The sequence below is a fragment of the Pongo pygmaeus genome, chromosome 4, assembly GCF_028885625.2.
Source record: "Pongo pygmaeus isolate AG05252 chromosome 4, NHGRI_mPonPyg2-v2.0_pri, whole genome shotgun sequence".
Taxonomy (NCBI): Eukaryota; Metazoa; Chordata; class Mammalia; order Primates; family Hominidae; genus Pongo; species Pongo pygmaeus.
In genome coordinates, this window is record NC_072377.2 from 143,978,536 (window position 1) to 143,996,559 (window position 18,024).

General features: G+C 52.5%; 2 protein-coding genes across 4 annotated transcripts; one reads left to right on the forward strand and one right to left on the reverse strand.

The window, feature by feature from the left end:
• The first annotated feature begins 4,262 nt into the window (after positions 1–4,262).
• On the forward strand, positions 4,263–6,971 carry SMIM33 (small integral membrane protein 33). The gene is made up of 2 exons (XM_054488925.1): positions 4,263–4,389; positions 5,794–6,971. The coding sequence occupies exons 1-2, from the start codon at positions 4,381–4,383 to the stop codon at positions 6,181–6,183; spliced, it is 399 nt and encodes a 132-aa protein (XP_054344900.1). The 5' UTR covers positions 4,263–4,380; the 3' UTR covers positions 6,184–6,971.
• Positions 6,972–8,790: 1,819 nt separating this feature from the next.
• On the reverse strand, positions 8,791–16,147 carry STING1 (stimulator of interferon response cGAMP interactor 1). Of its 3 annotated transcripts, XM_054488926.2 has the most exons (8): positions 15,791–16,147; positions 15,451–15,543; positions 14,719–14,945; positions 14,405–14,588; positions 14,043–14,151; positions 11,533–11,771; positions 10,592–10,778; positions 8,791–9,711 (listed from the first exon to the last, which is right to left on the reverse strand). In XM_054488926.2, the coding sequence occupies exons 3-8, from the start codon at positions 14,943–14,945 to the stop codon at positions 9,518–9,520; spliced, it is 1,140 nt and encodes a 379-aa protein (XP_054344901.1). In that variant the 5' UTR covers positions 15,451–15,543; positions 15,791–16,147; the 3' UTR covers positions 8,791–9,517. The 3 variants fall into 3 exon arrangements, with proteins under 3 accessions (XP_054344901.1, XP_054344902.1, XP_054344903.1); XM_054488927.2 differs by lacking the exon at positions 14,719–14,945 and having other exon boundaries at positions 15,791–16,023; XM_054488928.2 differs by lacking the exon at positions 10,592–10,778 and having other exon boundaries at positions 9,619–9,711; positions 15,791–16,036.
• Between the last annotated feature and the right edge of the window lie 1,877 nt (positions 16,148–18,024).

Consider the following 18,024-nt stretch of genomic DNA (forward strand, 5'->3'; position numbering starts at 1 on the left):
AGTTTTTGAGCACTTCCTTACTTTCTGGCATAATAAGATGTTCCAGGCTTTTTTTTTTTTTTTTGAGGCAGAGTTTCAGTCTTGTTGCCCAGGGGGAGTGCAATGGCACAATTTCGGCTCACTGCATTCTCCTCCTCCCGGGTTCAATTATTCTCCCGCCTCAGCCTCTTGCGTAGCTTGGATTACAGACACACACCACCAAGCTTGGCTAATTTTTGTATTTTTAGTAGTGACGGGGTTTCGCCATGTTGTCCAGGCTGGTCTCAAACTCCTGGCCTCAAGTGATCCACCCACCTCGGTCTCCCAAAGTGCTGAGATTACAGGAGTGAGCCACCGCATCTGGCTTCCAGGCACATCCTGTGCTTCACCTGCCCCAGCACTGGAATCAGCTGTTTCTTTAAGGGGCCTTCATTCCTTTTGGTGCAAATGGTATTTAGAAACTGAGGGCCGGGCACAGTGGCTCATGCCTGCAATCCCAACAATTTGGGAGACCTAGGCATGAGGATCGCTTTAGCTCAGGAGTTTGAGACCAGCCTGGGCAACATAGTGAGATATCATCTGTGCAAAAAAAATTTTTTAATTACCGGGGTGTGGTGGTGTGTGCCTGTAGTCCCAGCTTCTCAGGAGGCTGAGGTGGGAGGATCACTTGAGCCTGGGTGGTTGAGGCTGCAGTGAGCCGAGATCATGCCACTGCACTCCAGCCTGGGCCACAGAGTGAGACTCTGTCTCAAAAAAACAAATTTTTTCAAAGGAAAGAAACCGAGGTCTGAGTTGTCAGTGTGCTCGTTGGTGCTAGGGAGTAGCATCTCTAAGGCCCTTCTCTGACTCCCATGATCCTTAAATACTTACTTATTGGATGACTCCCCTTTCAGTAACCAAGCTCCCATTTCTGCTCCCATTCCTTCCCCACCATGTGGATGCCTTCTTCACCCTCTCACCCGTCCTCATTTGAAGTGCACAATTCAGTGGCTTTTTTTTTTGAGACAGTCTCCCTCTGTTGCCCAGGCTGGAGTGCAGCTGCAAAATCTCTGCTCACTGCAACCTCCGCCTCCTGGGTTCAAGCTATTCTCCTGCCTCAGCTTCCTGGGTAGCTGGGATTACAGACACGCCACCAAGCCTGGCTAATTTTTGTGTTTTTAGTAGAGACAGGGTTTCACCATGTTGGCCAGGCTGGTCTCGAACTCCTGACCTCAGATGATCCACCCACCTCGGCCTCCCAAAGTGCTGGGATTACAGGCCTAAGTCACCACACCAGCCTCAGTGGTTTGTTTGTTTGTTTGTTTGTTTGTTTTGAGGCAGAGTCTCACTCTGTTGCCCAGGCTGGAGTGCAGTGGCATGATCTCAGCTCACTGCAAGCTCCGCCTCCCGGGTTCACGCCATTCTCCTGCCTCAGCCTCCAGAGTAGCTGGGACCCCAGGCGCCCGCCATCACGCCCGGCTAGTTTTTTGTATTTTTAGTAGAGATGGGGATTCACCGTGTTTACCAGCATGGTCTCGATCTCCTGACCTCGTGATCTGCCCACCTCGGCCTCCCGAAGTGCTGGGATTACAGGCGTGAGCCACCGTGCCCGGCTGCCTCAGAGTTGTTCACCCACCCCAAATAAAATCAATTTTATAACATTTCCATTACCCTAAAAAGAAACCCCACACTCCTTATAGACCTATAGCTTTTTACAAGGCTAGAAGTGGGGTGTGGTAGAAGAAAGCAGCCTTTGCTCCTTACTCACCCAACTCTAGCCCAGAGTTTCTGATGACCTCAAAAGTCAGCCGCCTCTCAGACCTGCCCTGAGTCTATCATGGCAACCCCACTCTGGCCTGCTCAGGGTGTTCCCACAGGCCCCTGTCCTTCAGCTCCCTCTGCAGACTCCTCAGCCTGCCTGCCTTTGGTAGCGACAGAGTGAAAGAAGGGTTGCTCTTTGCCTTCCTCTGGCCAGCAAAGCCACTTCCACCCTCCCCCGGAGAGACGGAAAGGAGGTGGAGGTTGCAATGAGCTGAGATTTCACCACTGCGCCCCAGCCTGGGTGACAGAACAAGACTCAGTCTCAAAAAAAAAAAAAGAGACATGGTTCCTGGAAAAATGAGCCCCCACACACCTGTTACATAAGACAAAGTGTGACAAATGTTAGGAGCGGGTAAGAAACACTATGCTGTATGGCTTAAGGAAAAGAAAGCAAGTTACTCAAGTACAGGGCTGAAAAATTCGTCCCTAGAGGAGGCCACACTTGACCTAAGCTATAACAGATGTTTAAGGTTTAGACGGCAGGAATGGGCGGGCAGCTCATAGCAGTGGTAGAGAAGTGACACAGAAGGCTGGGGCTGTAGTCTGGTCCCAGAAGTTCCACCGTATTATCCTCTCAGAAGCCCTTTAGGAGATAGATCCAGGATTAATGAGGGAGGGAAAGGGAAGAAGTAGTCATCAGAAGGATCAAAAATTGGGCTTTTGGACACAGGGACAGGAGCCCCAGTGGAGGTACCTACCAGAGCAATGGCACATGTGTGTTGAGGAGGCAGGAGGTGAATAGCAGTGGCCAAAGTTCGGGACCCGTGGCAGAGTCCAGATTCCCTCTGGCTGGAGTCTAAATGGACCAAGGTGGGAAGCAGAGGATGAGCAGAGCCTTTGATCCCGTTGGGAGGGGGTCAGCCAGGGGCTTCAAGGTCAGCCAGCAATAGGTCCCACTCACTTTGCAGATCAGGTCAGCAGCCCAGGGATCTGGGCTCAAGTGAACTTGGAGGTCTGAGTGGGGGCCCTGGATGTCAGGATGTGGGCAGCTCGGCTGAGAGACAAGGAACCAGGATGCTACATTCTGCTTCATCCTGGATCAAGACTCCAGTGAAGGGGAGTTCCCAGGGTGTCTCTGGCTCTCCGGACTGGAAGGGAGGATGGTGAGTGCACAGCAATGGACAGAATGAGGGATGGCTGGTCCCACAGAGTTAGCCGGGGCTAAAAAAATCTGTCTCTAGAGAGAGGAGAGATTGGTGGGCAGTTTTTGCGACTTGGACACATTAAAATACATACATACTCTCAAATGAAGTTGCATTCAGGCAAATACAAAGAAATATAGAATTCATATTTATAAAAACCAAAAGATAAAAGGGAAAACAATGCCTTGTGTGAGAATAATAAACATCAAATTCTATTATTATTATCTTTTTGAGATGGGGTCTCCCCCTGTTGCACAGGCTGGAGTGTAGTGACACGAACATGGCTCATGGTCTTTGACCTCCTGTGCTCAGTGATCCTCCCACCTCAGCCTCCCAAGTAGCTGGGACTATGGGTATACACCATCACATCCAGCTAATTTTTAAATTTTTGGTTGAGATAAGGTCTCACTGTGTTGCCAAGACTGGTCTTGAACTCCTAGCCTCAAATGATCCTCCTGCCTTGGCCTCCCAAAGTGCTGGGATTACAGGCGTGGGCCACCACACCCGGCCAATAAACATCAAATTCTATGAGATGTTTATCCCTGTGGTGAGAAGGACGGGAGAGGTCAGGAAGTGAGGGCTTCTGTTTTCATCGTAATATTAATATTTTAAAAATAAATGTGACAAACTATTGAGAGAAGACAGAGCTGGTGGTTGAGCCTTGGAGATTTAGAAACTTATTATGTATTTATTAAAGAGAGAATGTATCTGCAGTTTCGATTGTGTTTGAAATATTGTATTTAGAGGCCGAGCATGGTGGCTCACTCCTGTAATCCCAGCACTTTGGGAGGCCGAGGCGGGTGGATCACGAGGTCAGGGGTCCGAAACCATCCTGACCAACACGGTGAAACCCCGTCTCTACTAAAAATACAAAAATTAGCTGGTCATGGTGGTGGGTGCCTGTAATCCCAGCTACTCAGGAGGCTGAGGTGGAGAATTGCTTGAACCCGGGAGGCAGAGGTTGCAGTGAGCCCAGATCACGCCACTGCACTCCAGCCTGGGCAACACAGCGACACTCCATCTCAAAAAAAAAAAAAAGAAATATTGCATTTAGAAAGAAAAGATCAAAGGACAATAACTCCAGGAAATCGGTTGAGGCGAGGAGCCAGCATGACTTGGTGGGGGGCAGGTTGGGTTGGGGCTCTGGCCAGGCTCCTGAGATCTGGTGGAAGAGGGGTGGGCAGGCACACCCACGCTCCTGAAGCTGGCAGGGGGCATGAAGGGAGGTGCAAAGGAGGAAGATTAAGGTACTATCAGAGTTAAGGGCAGAGCCCAGGGTAGCCCAGATGTTCCCGGAAGGAAGTGCAAGCACAGGAGAGCGGTGAGAGTGTGTGCACAGGGTGTGTGCCCATGGGCCCCGCAGACGTGGCAGCTCCGGGTAGGGGCTGAGTTAGGGTGGCCAGCCCTCCTTTACCCAGCTGGCTGCCAGTCCCAAGGGAGCCCTGTGCCGGCCCGGACAATGCACCAGGTAGACTCTGCTCACCCCTTCCTGCCAGGCTGGGCTGACTCCCTGCAGGGTCCCCCTGTCTGTCACCAGCCTCAGCTTCCCCTTTTCCTCTGCACATCTAGAGCTGCTTCCCCATCCCCTGCACTGGGAACTTTGTGGCCTGGGACCCAGAGATACTTGCAAGGTAGGGAGGGGGGTGTGCCTTTCCACAGGCAAAGGGATGTGTGTGGGAGATGGGATAGTATGGACAGGGGGACTGAGGGGCTAAAGGACATGGATTTGTCCTGGGAAGCCTTTCCTGGCCTACCCATGGGGAGGGCCATGCTGAGAGTGCGGGGTTAGAGAGAGGGGCTCCACCTGCTAAGGTTTGCTCCAGGGTGGCCCATCTGGGAAGGGGAAGCTAGGGAGGAAAAGTTTCTTGGGCCTGTGAGGACCTCAGCTCTAGGGTTTACAGTTTTGCCGTTTGCTACCTTCACTACAGTGCCACCACTCCCATCTAATACCAAGCAGGGTGGAGTCAGACAGGAGTACGGATCATGACCCCCAGCTTTTGGTAGAAGAACACTGGGACTTTGACAGAGGAAGACTGGCACAGGGTCTCCTCAATCCATCCTGGGCAGAGCCAGGAGTCCACACTGGGCACCCCCTCTCCTCCAGGACCCCAGAACCTGATGCTGAGACCTCGGCAGGGTGGCGGGGGTACAGTTATGGAATGAGGCATCCCCCTGCCTTCTAAATTCATGTCTCCTCTACCTCTACCTCTACCTCTGCCGCCGCCAGGGCACCACCTGTCTGTCTTCTGTGTGAGTGGGGAGTAAGGGGAGCCTAAAATGCTGGACAAGGACCCCCTTTCCCCAGGACTTTAAGAAACAGGTGCTCTCTGCCCACTGCCTAGGATGTGGAGACAGCAGCCCATAGCGTGCCAAGACTCCCGACCCAGGGCACAGGATCTATTTAGGAATTTTGCTGGAGACCTGGGAAAAGGGGACAGTGGGAGGAAACTTGGGGGGCCAAACTGTATACGCTGGACTGTGATGAAGCCAGCACTCTCTTTGTCCCTGTCTGAATTTCTTTGTCTCCCTGCATCTGTTTCTTTTTTCTCTGTCTCTGTCTGTATCTTTATTTCTGTCTGTTTTTATGTGCCTTTTTCTTTCCCCTTTCCTCTTTCTTTCTCCCTTTCTGTATCCTCCTCTGCCTTTTCTGCCTTTTTCTTTGATCGTCTCTGCTGCCATGTGGTTTACCTCTGTATTCTCTGCCTCTCTCCAGGTCTTTACTCTGACTTTTTGTCTTTCTGTCTTTGTCTCTGGTCCCTCCCGCCCTCAACCCCCGCCTCAGTTTCCTTTGGGTGTTTGTCTCTTTCTATTTTGGTCTTTTTCTGTGTGTATACATCCATGTCACCCTCTCTCTCTGCCACTCTCCTCCCAGGCTGGCCACTACTCCTGGCCTTCTCCAGCTGTGAACAGTTCATCAGAGCAGGAGCCCCAGAGGCAGCTTCCGGAGGTGCTAAGTGGCACCTGGGAACAACCTCGAGGTGATGGGCTGCCTGTGGTCACCGTCATCGTCGCTGTCTTTGTTCTGCTGGCAGTCTGCATCATAGTGGCAGTCCATTTTGGGCCAAGGCTGCACCAGGGCCATGCCACTCTGCCTACAGAGCCACCGACCCCAAAGCCAGATGGTGGCATCTACCTCATCCACTGGTGGGTGCTGGGCCCCCAAGACAGTCCTGAAGAAGCACCACAGGGCCCTCTTGTCCCTGGCTCCTGCCCTGCACCAGATGGACCCAGGCCCAGCATCGATGAAGTCACTTATCTGTAGGAGGGAGACTTTGGAAAGTTAGCCTGACCTAGCTCAGAACAAGAAACCGGGCAGAGAACTAGGGCAAAAGCAAATTGGAGCCTGGGCATCAGAGCGTTGGAAGGGCACACTGGAGTCAGCTGGAGCTGCTCTCTCAGAACATTTATAGAGAAAGCCCTGTGGTGGGCAAGAGTAATCAAAGCTTGAGGGCCCTGCCCAGAAACATGCTGCGGGGGGCCTTCCCAGGGCCCAAGGCCACCTCACAGAGTCCCTCCCTCCTCTTCAGGGACCACCAGGCCCCTGAATCTCCTTTTCTGAGTCTCTGCCCCTTCATTGCACCCTTAATCTCCTTCCTTTGTAATGTGAATTCAACTCCACCACCTACCCCAAGCAGGAATGTCAGAGGCCCTGTGGAGCGGCCCTCATCCTACAAAGGCCAGCCAGGGAGATCCCAGGTGGAGATGCTGGGATCTGCCTTCCCTGAGACTCACTGGGCTTAGGGAAGTGACAAATGTCTGTTCTCCTTGGAGCAGTCAGTCAGGGGCAGTCCTTCGGCTGTTAGGACCCAGACCTTGTTGACAAGCTCCAAAGTCCTTGTAAGCCCAAGCACAATTTATAGTTCAAAGATTGGCTTTCAAAGGCCCCCACTGACTCTGTCTTGCCTCCCCAGAAGGGATAGGGGGAATTTGGGAGCCTCTCATTGCCTCCCACTTTCTGTGTGCCTGGGCCTGTTAGAACAAGCCTAGAATGTACCACAGGACATTTCCCAGGTCTTTCCGGCTGATGAGAAAACAGGAAAGGAAAAGGAGCTCCATGGAACTTGTTTTGGGAAGGAAGGAGTGGGGTGGGGACCACTCCCAGCTGTGGGAGGGCCTGGGTCTAGTCAGCAGGGGGGTCAGGATGATGCATCCTGAAGCCAGGAAGACAAAACTGGGCCTCGTGGTGGCTCAGTGCCTGCTGGTGGCACTGCCTTCCCTAGCAGCTCTGCATCTTACTCATCTGCACTCAAGAACACGCAGACAGACATTTATGGCAGGACCTCTGGTGCTCTACCCTGGGGCACTCCTGGGGACAAGAAGTCCCCTGGGGGCATTGGCAAGACCCCAGCACAGTCAGGGAGGCTGGGAAATAACAGAAGATAAAAAGGAACAGAGGTGGGGATTGCAGTGTGTGCAGAGGGCAGGCTTGCCTCCTTTGGGATTGGGGAGAGGCAGCTAAAGTGTTAATAGCTGCCCCTTGTTGTGGGTCAGCTATGTGCTGGACACCAGGCTTCTCTTTGGACCTACAGATATGATACCATTCACTCCTCACAACAACCTCCAGGGGAGGGGCCACTGCTATCTCCGTTTTACACTTGGGGAAACTGAGGGTTATCAAGATACCTAGGTAGACACAGGTCCTAAGTGGTGGAGTCAGGATTTGAAGCTGGGGCCATCAGACTCCACAGCCTAAGCCCCATGATAGGTACTGGATGGATTGGAAAGGCCTTTGATTCTGGGCTGGTTTCTAGTATACAAGCCACTGGTGTGATGATGGAGGATCTTCAGGCCTTGAGGACAGGGTGGGATACTTAGGGAGAGTGGAGACTGTTCCCCCTTGACTCCCTTGGCCCTGCCGTCCTTAGGGGCAGCCAGTTCCTTCTGACCCATGTGTGTCTGTGTGGAGCATTTCTCCACAGTGATGCTGTACTCAGAAATGTATATTCAGCCTTTGTGACCAAAAACAAAAAAAAAACAAAAAACAGGCCAGGCACGGTGGCTCATGTCTGTGATCCTAGCACTTTGGGGTGCCAAGGTGGGAGGATCACCCAAGGTCAGGAGTTCAAGACTAGCCTGGTGAAACCCCGTCTCTACTAAAAATACAAAATTAGCCGGGCATGGTGGTGCATGCCTGTAATCCCAGCTACTCAAGAGGCTGAGGCAGGAGAATCGCCTGAACCTGAGAGGCGGAGGTTGCAGTGAGCCGAGATCGTGCCGTTTTACACCAGACTGAGTGACAACAGCGAAACTCCAACTCAAAAAAAAAAAAAAAAAAAAAAAAAAAAGGTGGGAGGGAGGGAACAAGCCCAGCCTGGTGAGACAAATGGAACTAACAGAGATGGGCTGCCTTCCCTCCCCGATGGGGACAGCTGCGCCACCACAGCGTTGAATCAGGGGCTCAGTTGTAACCGCGATGGTGGAAGGTATGGCACGGCAGCTGGCTGTGCTGTCCAAGGCCCTCCAGGGACTGTCCCATCTCATCACACAAACTCTTTCCCCCTTGTCCCTTTGCAGGCTCTCTCATCTGGCACCTATAATGACACCTGCTTCTTTGAGTGGCCCCTTGCCCAGGACACAGCTGTGTTCCCTCATGGCATCATCTGTGTGCTGGCTCAGGCCAGCCTATGGTCCCTGCTCCCCAAGCCTCTCACTGAAGAGAAAGGCACTGAAAGGACAGGTGCCCTCAGCCCAACTGGTAGGCTCTGTCCAGATGGTAAATGACACCCAGCACCCTGCTGCCCTGTACCAGGATGAGGAGGGGTGCAGGGAGGCATACATGTGCAGGCAGGTTTGGACATTAGGGACAGTAATTCCCATCTGTTATATCGGTCAGAGTCCAGCAGGAAAAAGATGACACACTCACATTGGGTAATCTGAGATGTGCTTTAAAAAAGGACCGTTGAGAAAGGGGTGGAGTATAAGGAAACCGCAAGTGAGAGGGAGTACTCTAGTGGGGTGGGGGTGCCGATACACAGCTAGGCTTAAGGGGCCAGGGAAGGAAGTGGTGCCAGAATCCTAGAGATAGTCATGATTACGCAAGAGTCGCCCGGCAGGAGAGTCCACAGCAACCTTGATGCTGCAGGGTGGGAGCCGGGGGATTCACTACCCCAAACTCAGCCTCCTCCTCCCCTCCATTCTTCTGCTGGGGCTCCCCAGTAATGGAACATGACCAGGAGCCAGAGGGCGAGGGAGCCTGTTGATACCATCGAGAGAGTTCAGCGTCCCCGGGCAGAGGAAGGGGAGAAGGGTGGGGAGTGGGTCTGGAAGGCCCCATGAAAGACACCTGGCACACCCACTAAGTACCTAGCATCCAAAGTTTGTGAAAAACTTCCACACACTCAGTCCTCACAACAACCGTGAGGGAGGTAAGGCAGTGATTATGATCCCATTTCACAGGTTGAAGACACTGAGGCTCAGAGAGGGGAAACGACTGGCCCAAGGGGACAGGACTCATCTTAAGATGTCAAGTCCTGGACCCTTCCCTGCAAGGCCCCCTGTGGAAGGAAATAGCTCTGCTGGACATTCAGCCACTGAAGAAAGCCCCCAGTCCAGAGGCTTGGAGACCACTGGAGGCTCTGGCCTGGTGACCCTGGGTCTCAGGAGAAATCCGTGTGGAGAGGGAGGGGCTTTTCCATTCCGCTGATGAGGAGCTCAGGCTCTTGGGACATCATGGAGGTACTGGGCACCGCTGAGGTCTTCAAGCTGCCCACAGTAACCTCTTCCTTTTCCTCCTGCCGCAGGTGCCGGAGAACCTCCTGGGACAGCGAGAAGCTGCTGTCATCTGCAGGTTCTGGAACAGGGAGATAGGGGAGAGAGGAGTGAGGATCTTACACATTCCCACTCGAACACACCTAGAGGACTTGCTGGGAAGATCCCCTAACCCTCCCTACCCCCTCTTCCTACCCACCCCCCAGCCACTGGGACTAGAGTTTCATGGAATCCTGGAGGTAGAAGTGGTTCAGGCCTGGCACAGTGGCTCATGCCTGTAATCCCAGCACTTTGGGAGGCCGAGGCAGGTGGATCACGAGGTCAGGAATTCGAGACCAGCCTGGCCAATACGGTGAAACCCCGTCTCTACTAAAAATACAAAAATTAGCCGGGCATGGTGGCAGGCGCCTGTAGTCCCAGCTACTTGGGAGGCTGAGGCAAGAGAATCGCTTGGACCCGGGAGGTGGAGGTTGCAGTGACCCGAGATTGAGCCGCTTCACTCCAGCCTGGGCAACAGAGTGAGACTCCGTCTCAAAAAAAAAAAAAAAAAAAAGGCGATTTCAGCGAGAATGAAATTCCACCCCCTTACTTTTAAAGCTGATGCTCAGAGAGGAGCAGAAACCTGCCCGAGGTCACACAGTAAGGGAGTAGTAGAGCCAAGGCTGCAGCCCCAGTCTCCTGTGCCCAGTACATACTGGCCTGGGACTCTTCTGTTTCCTCTGGAATCCTAGATGAAGTGAGGGGCCCCTAGAACCCACCTCTTCAGGCTCCCCTGAGGGATTACAGTCAAAGACCTAAAAAAGCAATCTGGTGTGCTGGGAAGAGGGGGCTTCTCCCAGGGAAGGAAGAACAGGCCCAGGACGTGGTGCTCCATAGCCCCTTCTGACTCTTTGGGAGATCCTGGGACCCCTGACTCCTCCTGCCCTCCAGCCTATCAACCCCTCACCCTATCAACCCCTCACCCTGGTAGGCAATGAGGCGGCAGTTGTTCCGACACTCAGGGGCATCTGCCAGGATGTCCTCAAGTGTCCGGCAGAAGAGTTTGGCCTGCTCAAGCCTATCCTCCCGGCTAAAGCCAGCTTGACCGTATTGTGACATGGCAAACAAAGTCTGCAAGGGGGTGGCGTACTCCAGGACACAGGTGCCTGCCTAGAGGAGGTAAGAGGAAGACCAGACTAAGCCAGGGGCCAGGCGGATGGAGAATGGAGGGTCCAGTCCAGGCTGTGGCCCCCAATGCCACGGGCTGAGGCCCCATTCCCTCAGCCTGTAATGATAGAGTCCTGGGAGGTGGCCACCCTAATGGGGTCTATGCTGTCTGGCCTGCCTTTGCTTCTGATGCCCAACTCTGAAATCAGGGACAGGGCTGGGCTAAATTTACCCTTCACAGATCCTTCTCCTAAGATCCTAGGGCAAGACCCGAGGCTGTCAACTGCTCCAGCTGGGAATCAGGTCTGGGGCTGGGCTCTGGGTTTAACTCTGGTCTGGGTTCCCCTGCACCCACATGAGTCCTTCCGATGTTCTCACAGCCTTCGTCTGGGGCAGCTTTATGGTCAAGAGCATGGTACAGTCAAGTTTAAATCGTCCACTTTCCTATGGTGTCTCTGAGCCTCAGTGTCCTCCTCTGTAAAGTGGGAATGCTAACAGTCCCTACCCCATAGGGTGGTGGTGAGAATTCAATGAGGTGATCAGATGACACACCCAGAATAGCATCCAGCTTGTAGTAAGTGCTCAATAAATGTTACTCATCATTATCATTCAGAGCTGAATCCTGCCCAGACCTGGGACCAGCTAGGGACACTACAGCTCAGAGAAGGGCAGTGAATTTTCATCAGTGCTTGGCTAGGGCCCAGGGTTCTGGGGTCCTGACCCCTCCCCAGGGACCCCCACTCCCCTGCACACTTACCCGCTGCCCATTCTCCAGAAGTTCATAGATGCTGTTGCTGTAAACCCGATCCTTGATGCCAGCACGGTCAGCGGTCTGCTGGGGCAGTTTATCCAGGAAGCGAATGTTGGGATCAGCCATACTCAGGTTATCAGGCACCCCACAGTCCAATGGGAGGAGAATATACAGCCGCTGGCTCACTGCACCCCATAGCAGGTTGTTGTAATGCTGATTGTAAGTTCGAATCCGGGCCTGGATCCCTGAGGCAGGGAAGCCCAAGAAGTCATTCCTGCTAACCCTATCTCCCACCTGATTCAGGAGTGAGACCCAGGTCATTGGCCCCCGCAGTGTGTGGGTGCCAGAGAATGGAGAGTCCAGTGCACTGTCATTGTACAGGAGGCCAGGAGGGGCAGCGCCTCCAAAAGCCCTCCCCACCCCTCCTCTTACTGCACCACCCTTTACCCTCCCTCACGTCTTTCCTCAGATGTCTATGTCAGCCCCACCCCTTTCCACCATGGCTTTCAGGGCTGAGAGGCAGGCAGAGCCCTGGGAGGTGACATTTCCAGCATTTTCATGTGCACAGAGGGAGACCTCTAGCCCCAGATCAGTCTCCTAGCAGAAGCCCTAGGAGATAGCAATGAGATATGGAAGAGCTGCCACTTTAGCCTGCAAGTCAGAAGAATAAAACACACAGGCTTAGGCCAGGCACAGTGGCTCACGCCTGTAATCCAGCACTTTGGGAGGCTGAGGCAGGTGGATCATTTGAGGTCAGGAGTTTGAGACTAGCCTGGGCAACATGGTGAAACCATGTCTCTACTAAAAATACAAAAATTAGCCAGGCATGGTGGCACGTGCCTGTAATCCTAGCTATTCAAGAGGCTCAGGCAGGAGAATCACTTGAACCTGGGAGGCAGAGGTTGCAGTGAGCTGAGATCTTGTTGCCACTGTACTCCAGCCTGGGCAACAGAAAGACACTTCATCTCAAAACAACAACAACAACAAAAAAAAACACAGGGTCCACAGTGCAGTGGTCTAGGGTCCAGGCTCTGGACAAACCTGGGTTCAAATCCTTTCTCCTCCTCTCTCTAAGCTATGTGATGTCAGATAAATCACTTGATGTCTCAGAACTGCACTTAAAAAAAAAAGGCCAGGCACAGTGGCTCATGCCTATAATTCTAGCACTTTGGGAGGCCATGGCGGGTGGATCACCTGAGGTCAGGAGTTTGAGACTAGCCTACCCAACATGGTGAAACCTCATCTGTACTGAAAATACAAAAATTAGCTGGGTGTGGTGGCAGGCACCTAAAATCCCAGCTACCTGGGAGGCTGAGGCAGGAGAATCACTGGAACCTGGGAAGCAGAAGTTGCAGTGAGCCCAGATTGTGCCACTTTACTCCAGCCCAGGTGAAAGAGTGAAACTCCATCTTAAAAAAAAAAAAAAAATCTAAGGCTGGTGCAGTGGCTCACGTCTGTAATCCCAGCACTTTGGGAGGCCAAGGTGGGTGGATTACTTGAGGTCAAGAATTCAAGACCAGCCTGGGCAACATGGTGAAACCCTGTCTCTACTAAAAATACAAAAAAAAAAAAAAAAAAAAAAAAAAAATAGCCAGGCATGGTGGCAGGCACCTGTAATTCCAGCTACTTGGGAGGCTGAAGCAGGAGAATCACTTGAACCCAGGAGGCAGAGGTTGCAGTGAGCCGAGATTGTGCCACTGCACTCCAGTCTGGGCAACAGAGTGAGACTTTGTCTCAAAAAAAAAAAAAAATTCTAAAATAGGTATAGGCATGGTGGCTCCTGCTTGTTATCTCGGCACTTTGGGAGGCCAAGGCAGGGGGATTGCTTGAGCCCAGGAGTTGAGACCAGGCTGGGTAACATAGCAAAACCCTCTTATTTTTAAAAATATATAAATAAAATAAAACAGGAATGAAGATTATTCCTTCCTCACAGGGTGTGAATTAGAAAATGCACATGAGAGCACACAGCATGCAGCAAATATTTACTGAAAGAATTTACAGCTGGGCTCATGCCTGTAATCCCAGCACTTTGGGAGGCTGAGGCAGGCAGATCACTTGAGGTCAGGAGTTCGAGACCAGCCTGGCCAATACGGTGAAACCCTATCTCTACTAAAAATACAAAAATTAGCCTGGCATGGTGGTGGGTGCCTATAATCCCGGCTACTCAGGAGCCTGAGCCAGGATAATCACTTGAACTTGGGAGGAGGAGGTTGCAGTGAGCTGAGATGGTACCACTGTACTCTAGCCTGGGCAACAGAAGGAGATTCCTTCTCAAAAAAAAAAAAAGAATTCACAAGTGACCTTGGGCAAGTCACTTAATGGCTCTAAGCCCCATATTCCTTTCTGCAAACTAGGCATCATAGTAACATCCTTCATGCCTTGGGATTAAAGGATTTGGTAGATATGAAAATGCTTTGAAAAGTATAGTGAGTTCTGTGTGTTTAGAAACACAAGAGGCTGTGTGTCTTAGTGTCTGTTTTGTAGATCAAGAAATGGGGGCAGAGAGGATGGCCCACCTGGCAGGATCAGCCGCAGATATCCGATGTAATATGACCATGCCAGCCCATGGGCCACGTTGAAATTCCCTTTTTCACAGACTGCAGAGATCTCAGCTGGGGCCAGTCCCTGTGGATGGCAGGATGGGGCTGGGGGGCCTCCATCAAGGACACCCAGAGAAACTTCCTCCTCCTCCAAGGCTTCCCAACATGCTCCTGACTTGATCCCTCCTTTGCCAAATCCACTGTTCCAGGACATTATAGGTTCTACTCCCTGGACTCCAACCTTTAAACCAGTCCCACTCCCAGTACTCAGCTCGGGGCAGGTCACACCAGCCACAGCCTCCACTTGGCCAGAGCTTCTACCTCCCCCTGTGTCATACCTTGAGGCCCAGGAGGATGTTCAGTGCCTGCGAGAGGCCCAGGAGGGCAAGCATCCAAGTGAAGGGCACGCTGACCGCATTTGGGAGGGAGTAGTAGAAATAGCTGGATAGCAGCAACAGGGCCCCACGGCGGAGGGGGCAGCCCAGGCAGGCCCGCACAGTCCTCCAGTAGCTGCCCTGGTACCTGTGAGTGACAGCCAGACCCCAGCCCCAAGCCCAGCTCAGCCAGACAGGTTCAAGGAGGGGCAAGGCTAGGCATCAAGGGAGTGACACATGTTGGATACCCCATCACCATGGGTACTGCAGTGAGTCACCTGGAGTGGATGTGGCGCAGCTCCTCGGCCAGGCTGCAGACCCCGTTTAACAGCAGTCCCAGCTGCAGGGAGGCTAGGTGGAGCACCAGGCACTGGAGAGTGTGCTCTGGCGGCTCTCCTAGCCCCCAAAGGGTCACCAGGCAGGCACTCAGCAGAACCAAGGCTGCTTTCTGGGCCCCGTGACCCCTGGGACACGGGATGGATGGATGCAGGCTGGAGTGGGGCATCTGTGGGCACCAAGAAATCCATGACCATTCTCCCCTTGCCCTCCTGCCCTTCTGGGACTGAGGCTCTGGCTGGGCACTTCCTCCCAGTTCCCCTTTCCCTGGTGCCCAGCCACTCCCAGAGGCTGCTCTTTAGAGACACCTCTAGGAGACAGGCTGGGAGTAAGTCACCCCAAAGCTCCTGTCTCGGCGAGGTTTGCTGAAAACAGAGCAGGGCCTGCACACGCACACCCCACCAAGACTCAGGGAGACCACAGGTGTGGCGAAGAAAGAAGGCAGCAACTATCCCAGACCCAGACTTGAAGCTGTCCTGTGCAGCCCTACCCAACCAAGAACCCTTGGGGACCTGGGTTCCCCTGTCCCGGAACCCACCCCAGGGAGGACCTTAGTCAACAAAGTGGAAAACAGAGCTCAGGGAGTGGGGACAGGGCAGCCAGCAGGCACTCCCTCGCCTCTGAGTGCCAGGGGCCCTAGGTTTGGCGTTCTGCCAGGCTGATCTTGAGCCTACCTTCTGCCTCCCGGACACTGGCTGCTCTGGATGATGAGGAGGAGAGAAGGCCCAGCGCTACCAGCAGCCAAGGGCAGCTTCTCTGAGTGCAGCCTGAAAATGAGATGTTAACAATGATTGGTTTCTCCGCAACACTCTAGCCCTGGCATTTCTCCAAACCGCAGCTTTACTGGTGCTGGGAAGGAGGGTATTTCCTGTTCCTCAGGAAGGGAGGTAGGAACCTCCCCTCAAAGCCCTGATGAGCTGAGCCTGAGTCCTGGGGTCAGGGGTGAGGTTTGAGAAAGCCTCCATTCCATTGCCCTTTGCTACCCCCAAACCAAGCGTGTTTAGAAACACTCACCACAGTCACAGCTCTGAACAGCAGGTTCCCCTCAAGCCACCATGATCAAACACACTGTACCCAACACCTGAGCAGGACTCCACACACTCAGCCAAAGGCAGCACACACATCACACGATGATTCCCCGTCTCATATTTTTCTTCTGGTTTCCAGGATGCAGATTGTTTTTCTGAAAAGTGTGGCCTAGGAGGGAGGAGTGAAAAATGAACAGTTATTTCCGGTAACAAGAGCTGTTTTTATAAAGCACTTGGTGGGAGAGGTGGGGCACAGAGGAATGGGGGTTTGGCTCTTTGCAGGAAACGGCCACGCCTGTGACTTCTCCAAGAGAGCCTGCTGGTTTCTGCCCAGTAGGCGGTTGTGGGGATGATATTAGGTAGGTGCAAAAGTAATTGCGGGCCTGGCACAGTGACTCACGCCTGTAATCCCAGCGCTTTGGGAGGCCGAGATGGGTGGATCACTTGAGGTCAGGAGTTCGAGACCAGCCTGAGCAACATGGCGAAACCCCATCTCTACTGAAAACAAAAATTAGCCAGGCGTGGTGGTGGGCGCTTGTAATCTTAGCTACTTGGGAGGCTGAGGCAGGAGAATCGCTGGAACCTGAGAGGCGGAAGTTGCAGTGAGCAGAGATTAGGCCACTGCACTCCAGCCTGGGCAACAAGAGCGAGACTCTCTCTCAAAAGAAAAGAGAAGAAAAATGATCTGACCTACATTGTTTGAGTGTAGGTTATAAAATCCCCATGCATCAACCTAAATAATAATAATAATAATAATAATAAAGTGTTTACCTTGTTCCAGACATTATGCCAAGTGTTGCATATATCACTTCAATTGTATATCATTTCACCAGCCACCCTGTCAGGTAGGTATAATTCTAGCCCCATTTTATAGATGGATAATCTGAGGCTCAGGGAGGTGAAATAACTGGCTTAAGTAATTGAGAGTGGGGACTTGAAGCCTGGTGGGTTGCTCCAAAGCCCAGCTTGCTCTGTGCCTTGATTTCATGCCAGTAATCCCAGCACTTTGGGAGGCCAAGGCAGGAGGATCACTTGTGCCCAGAAGTTTGAGACCAGCCTAAGCAACATAGGGAGATCCCATCTCTACAAAAAATTAAAAAAAAATTAGCCAGGCATGGTGGCACACGCCTATAGTCCCAGCTACTTGGGAGGCTGAGGTGGGAGCATCACTTGACCCCTGGAGGTAGAGGTTGCAGTGAGCTGTGATGGCGCCACTGCACTCCAGCCTGAGTGACAGAGTGACACCCTATCTCAAAAAAAAAAAAAAAAAATAGGCCAGGCGCAATGGCTCATGCTTGTAATCCCAGCACTTTGGGAAGCCAAGGCAAATGGATCACTTGAGGTCAGGAGTTCGAGACCAGCCTGGCCAACATAGTGAAAACCCATCTCTACTAAAAATACAAAAAATTCGCTGGGCGTGGTGGCGGGTGCCTATAATCCCAGCTACTCAGGAGGCTGAGGCAGGAGAATCACTTGAACCCAGGAGGCGGAGCTTGCGGTGAGCCGAGATCATGCCATTGCACTCCAGCCTGGGCAACAAGAGCGAAACTCCATCTAAAAAAAAAAAAAAAAAAAGGCCAGGTGCAGTGGCTCACTCCTATAATCCCAGCAATTTGGGAGGCCAAGGCAGGCAGATCACCTGAGGTCAGGAGTTCAAGACCATCCTGACCAACATGGAGAAACCCCATCTCTACCAAAAATACAAAAAATTAGCTGGGCGTGATGGCGCATGCCTGTAATCCCAGCTTCTTGGGAGGCTGAGGCAGGAGAATCGCTTGAACCCAGGAGGCGGAGGTTGCAGTGAGCCGAGATCATGCCATTGCACTCTAGCCTGGGCGACAAGAGCAAAACTCCATCTCAAAAAAAAAAAAAAAAAAGAGAAGAAAGAAAAAGAGAGAGAAAGGAAGGAAGGGAAGGGAAGGGAAGGGAAGGGAAGGGAAGGTCTGACCTACATTGTTTGAGTGTAGATTATAAAATCCCCGTTCCAGAGAGGGCCCTGCCCCACACTCAGAAAGAAGGAACACATGCTCAGAGAGGCCAAGAAGAATCTAGACAGACGGGCGTGGCTGGGTTTCCCCACTCATTCTATTAGCATTAGAGCATACCCTTTCTGTCCAATTATATTTCAACAAGGATGTCTGTACTTTGATGAACCTAAATGTAAAAATAGACAATTTGCCCTCTGTCTTTGGGTCTTCATTCTGAAGGCCTCTGTGACAC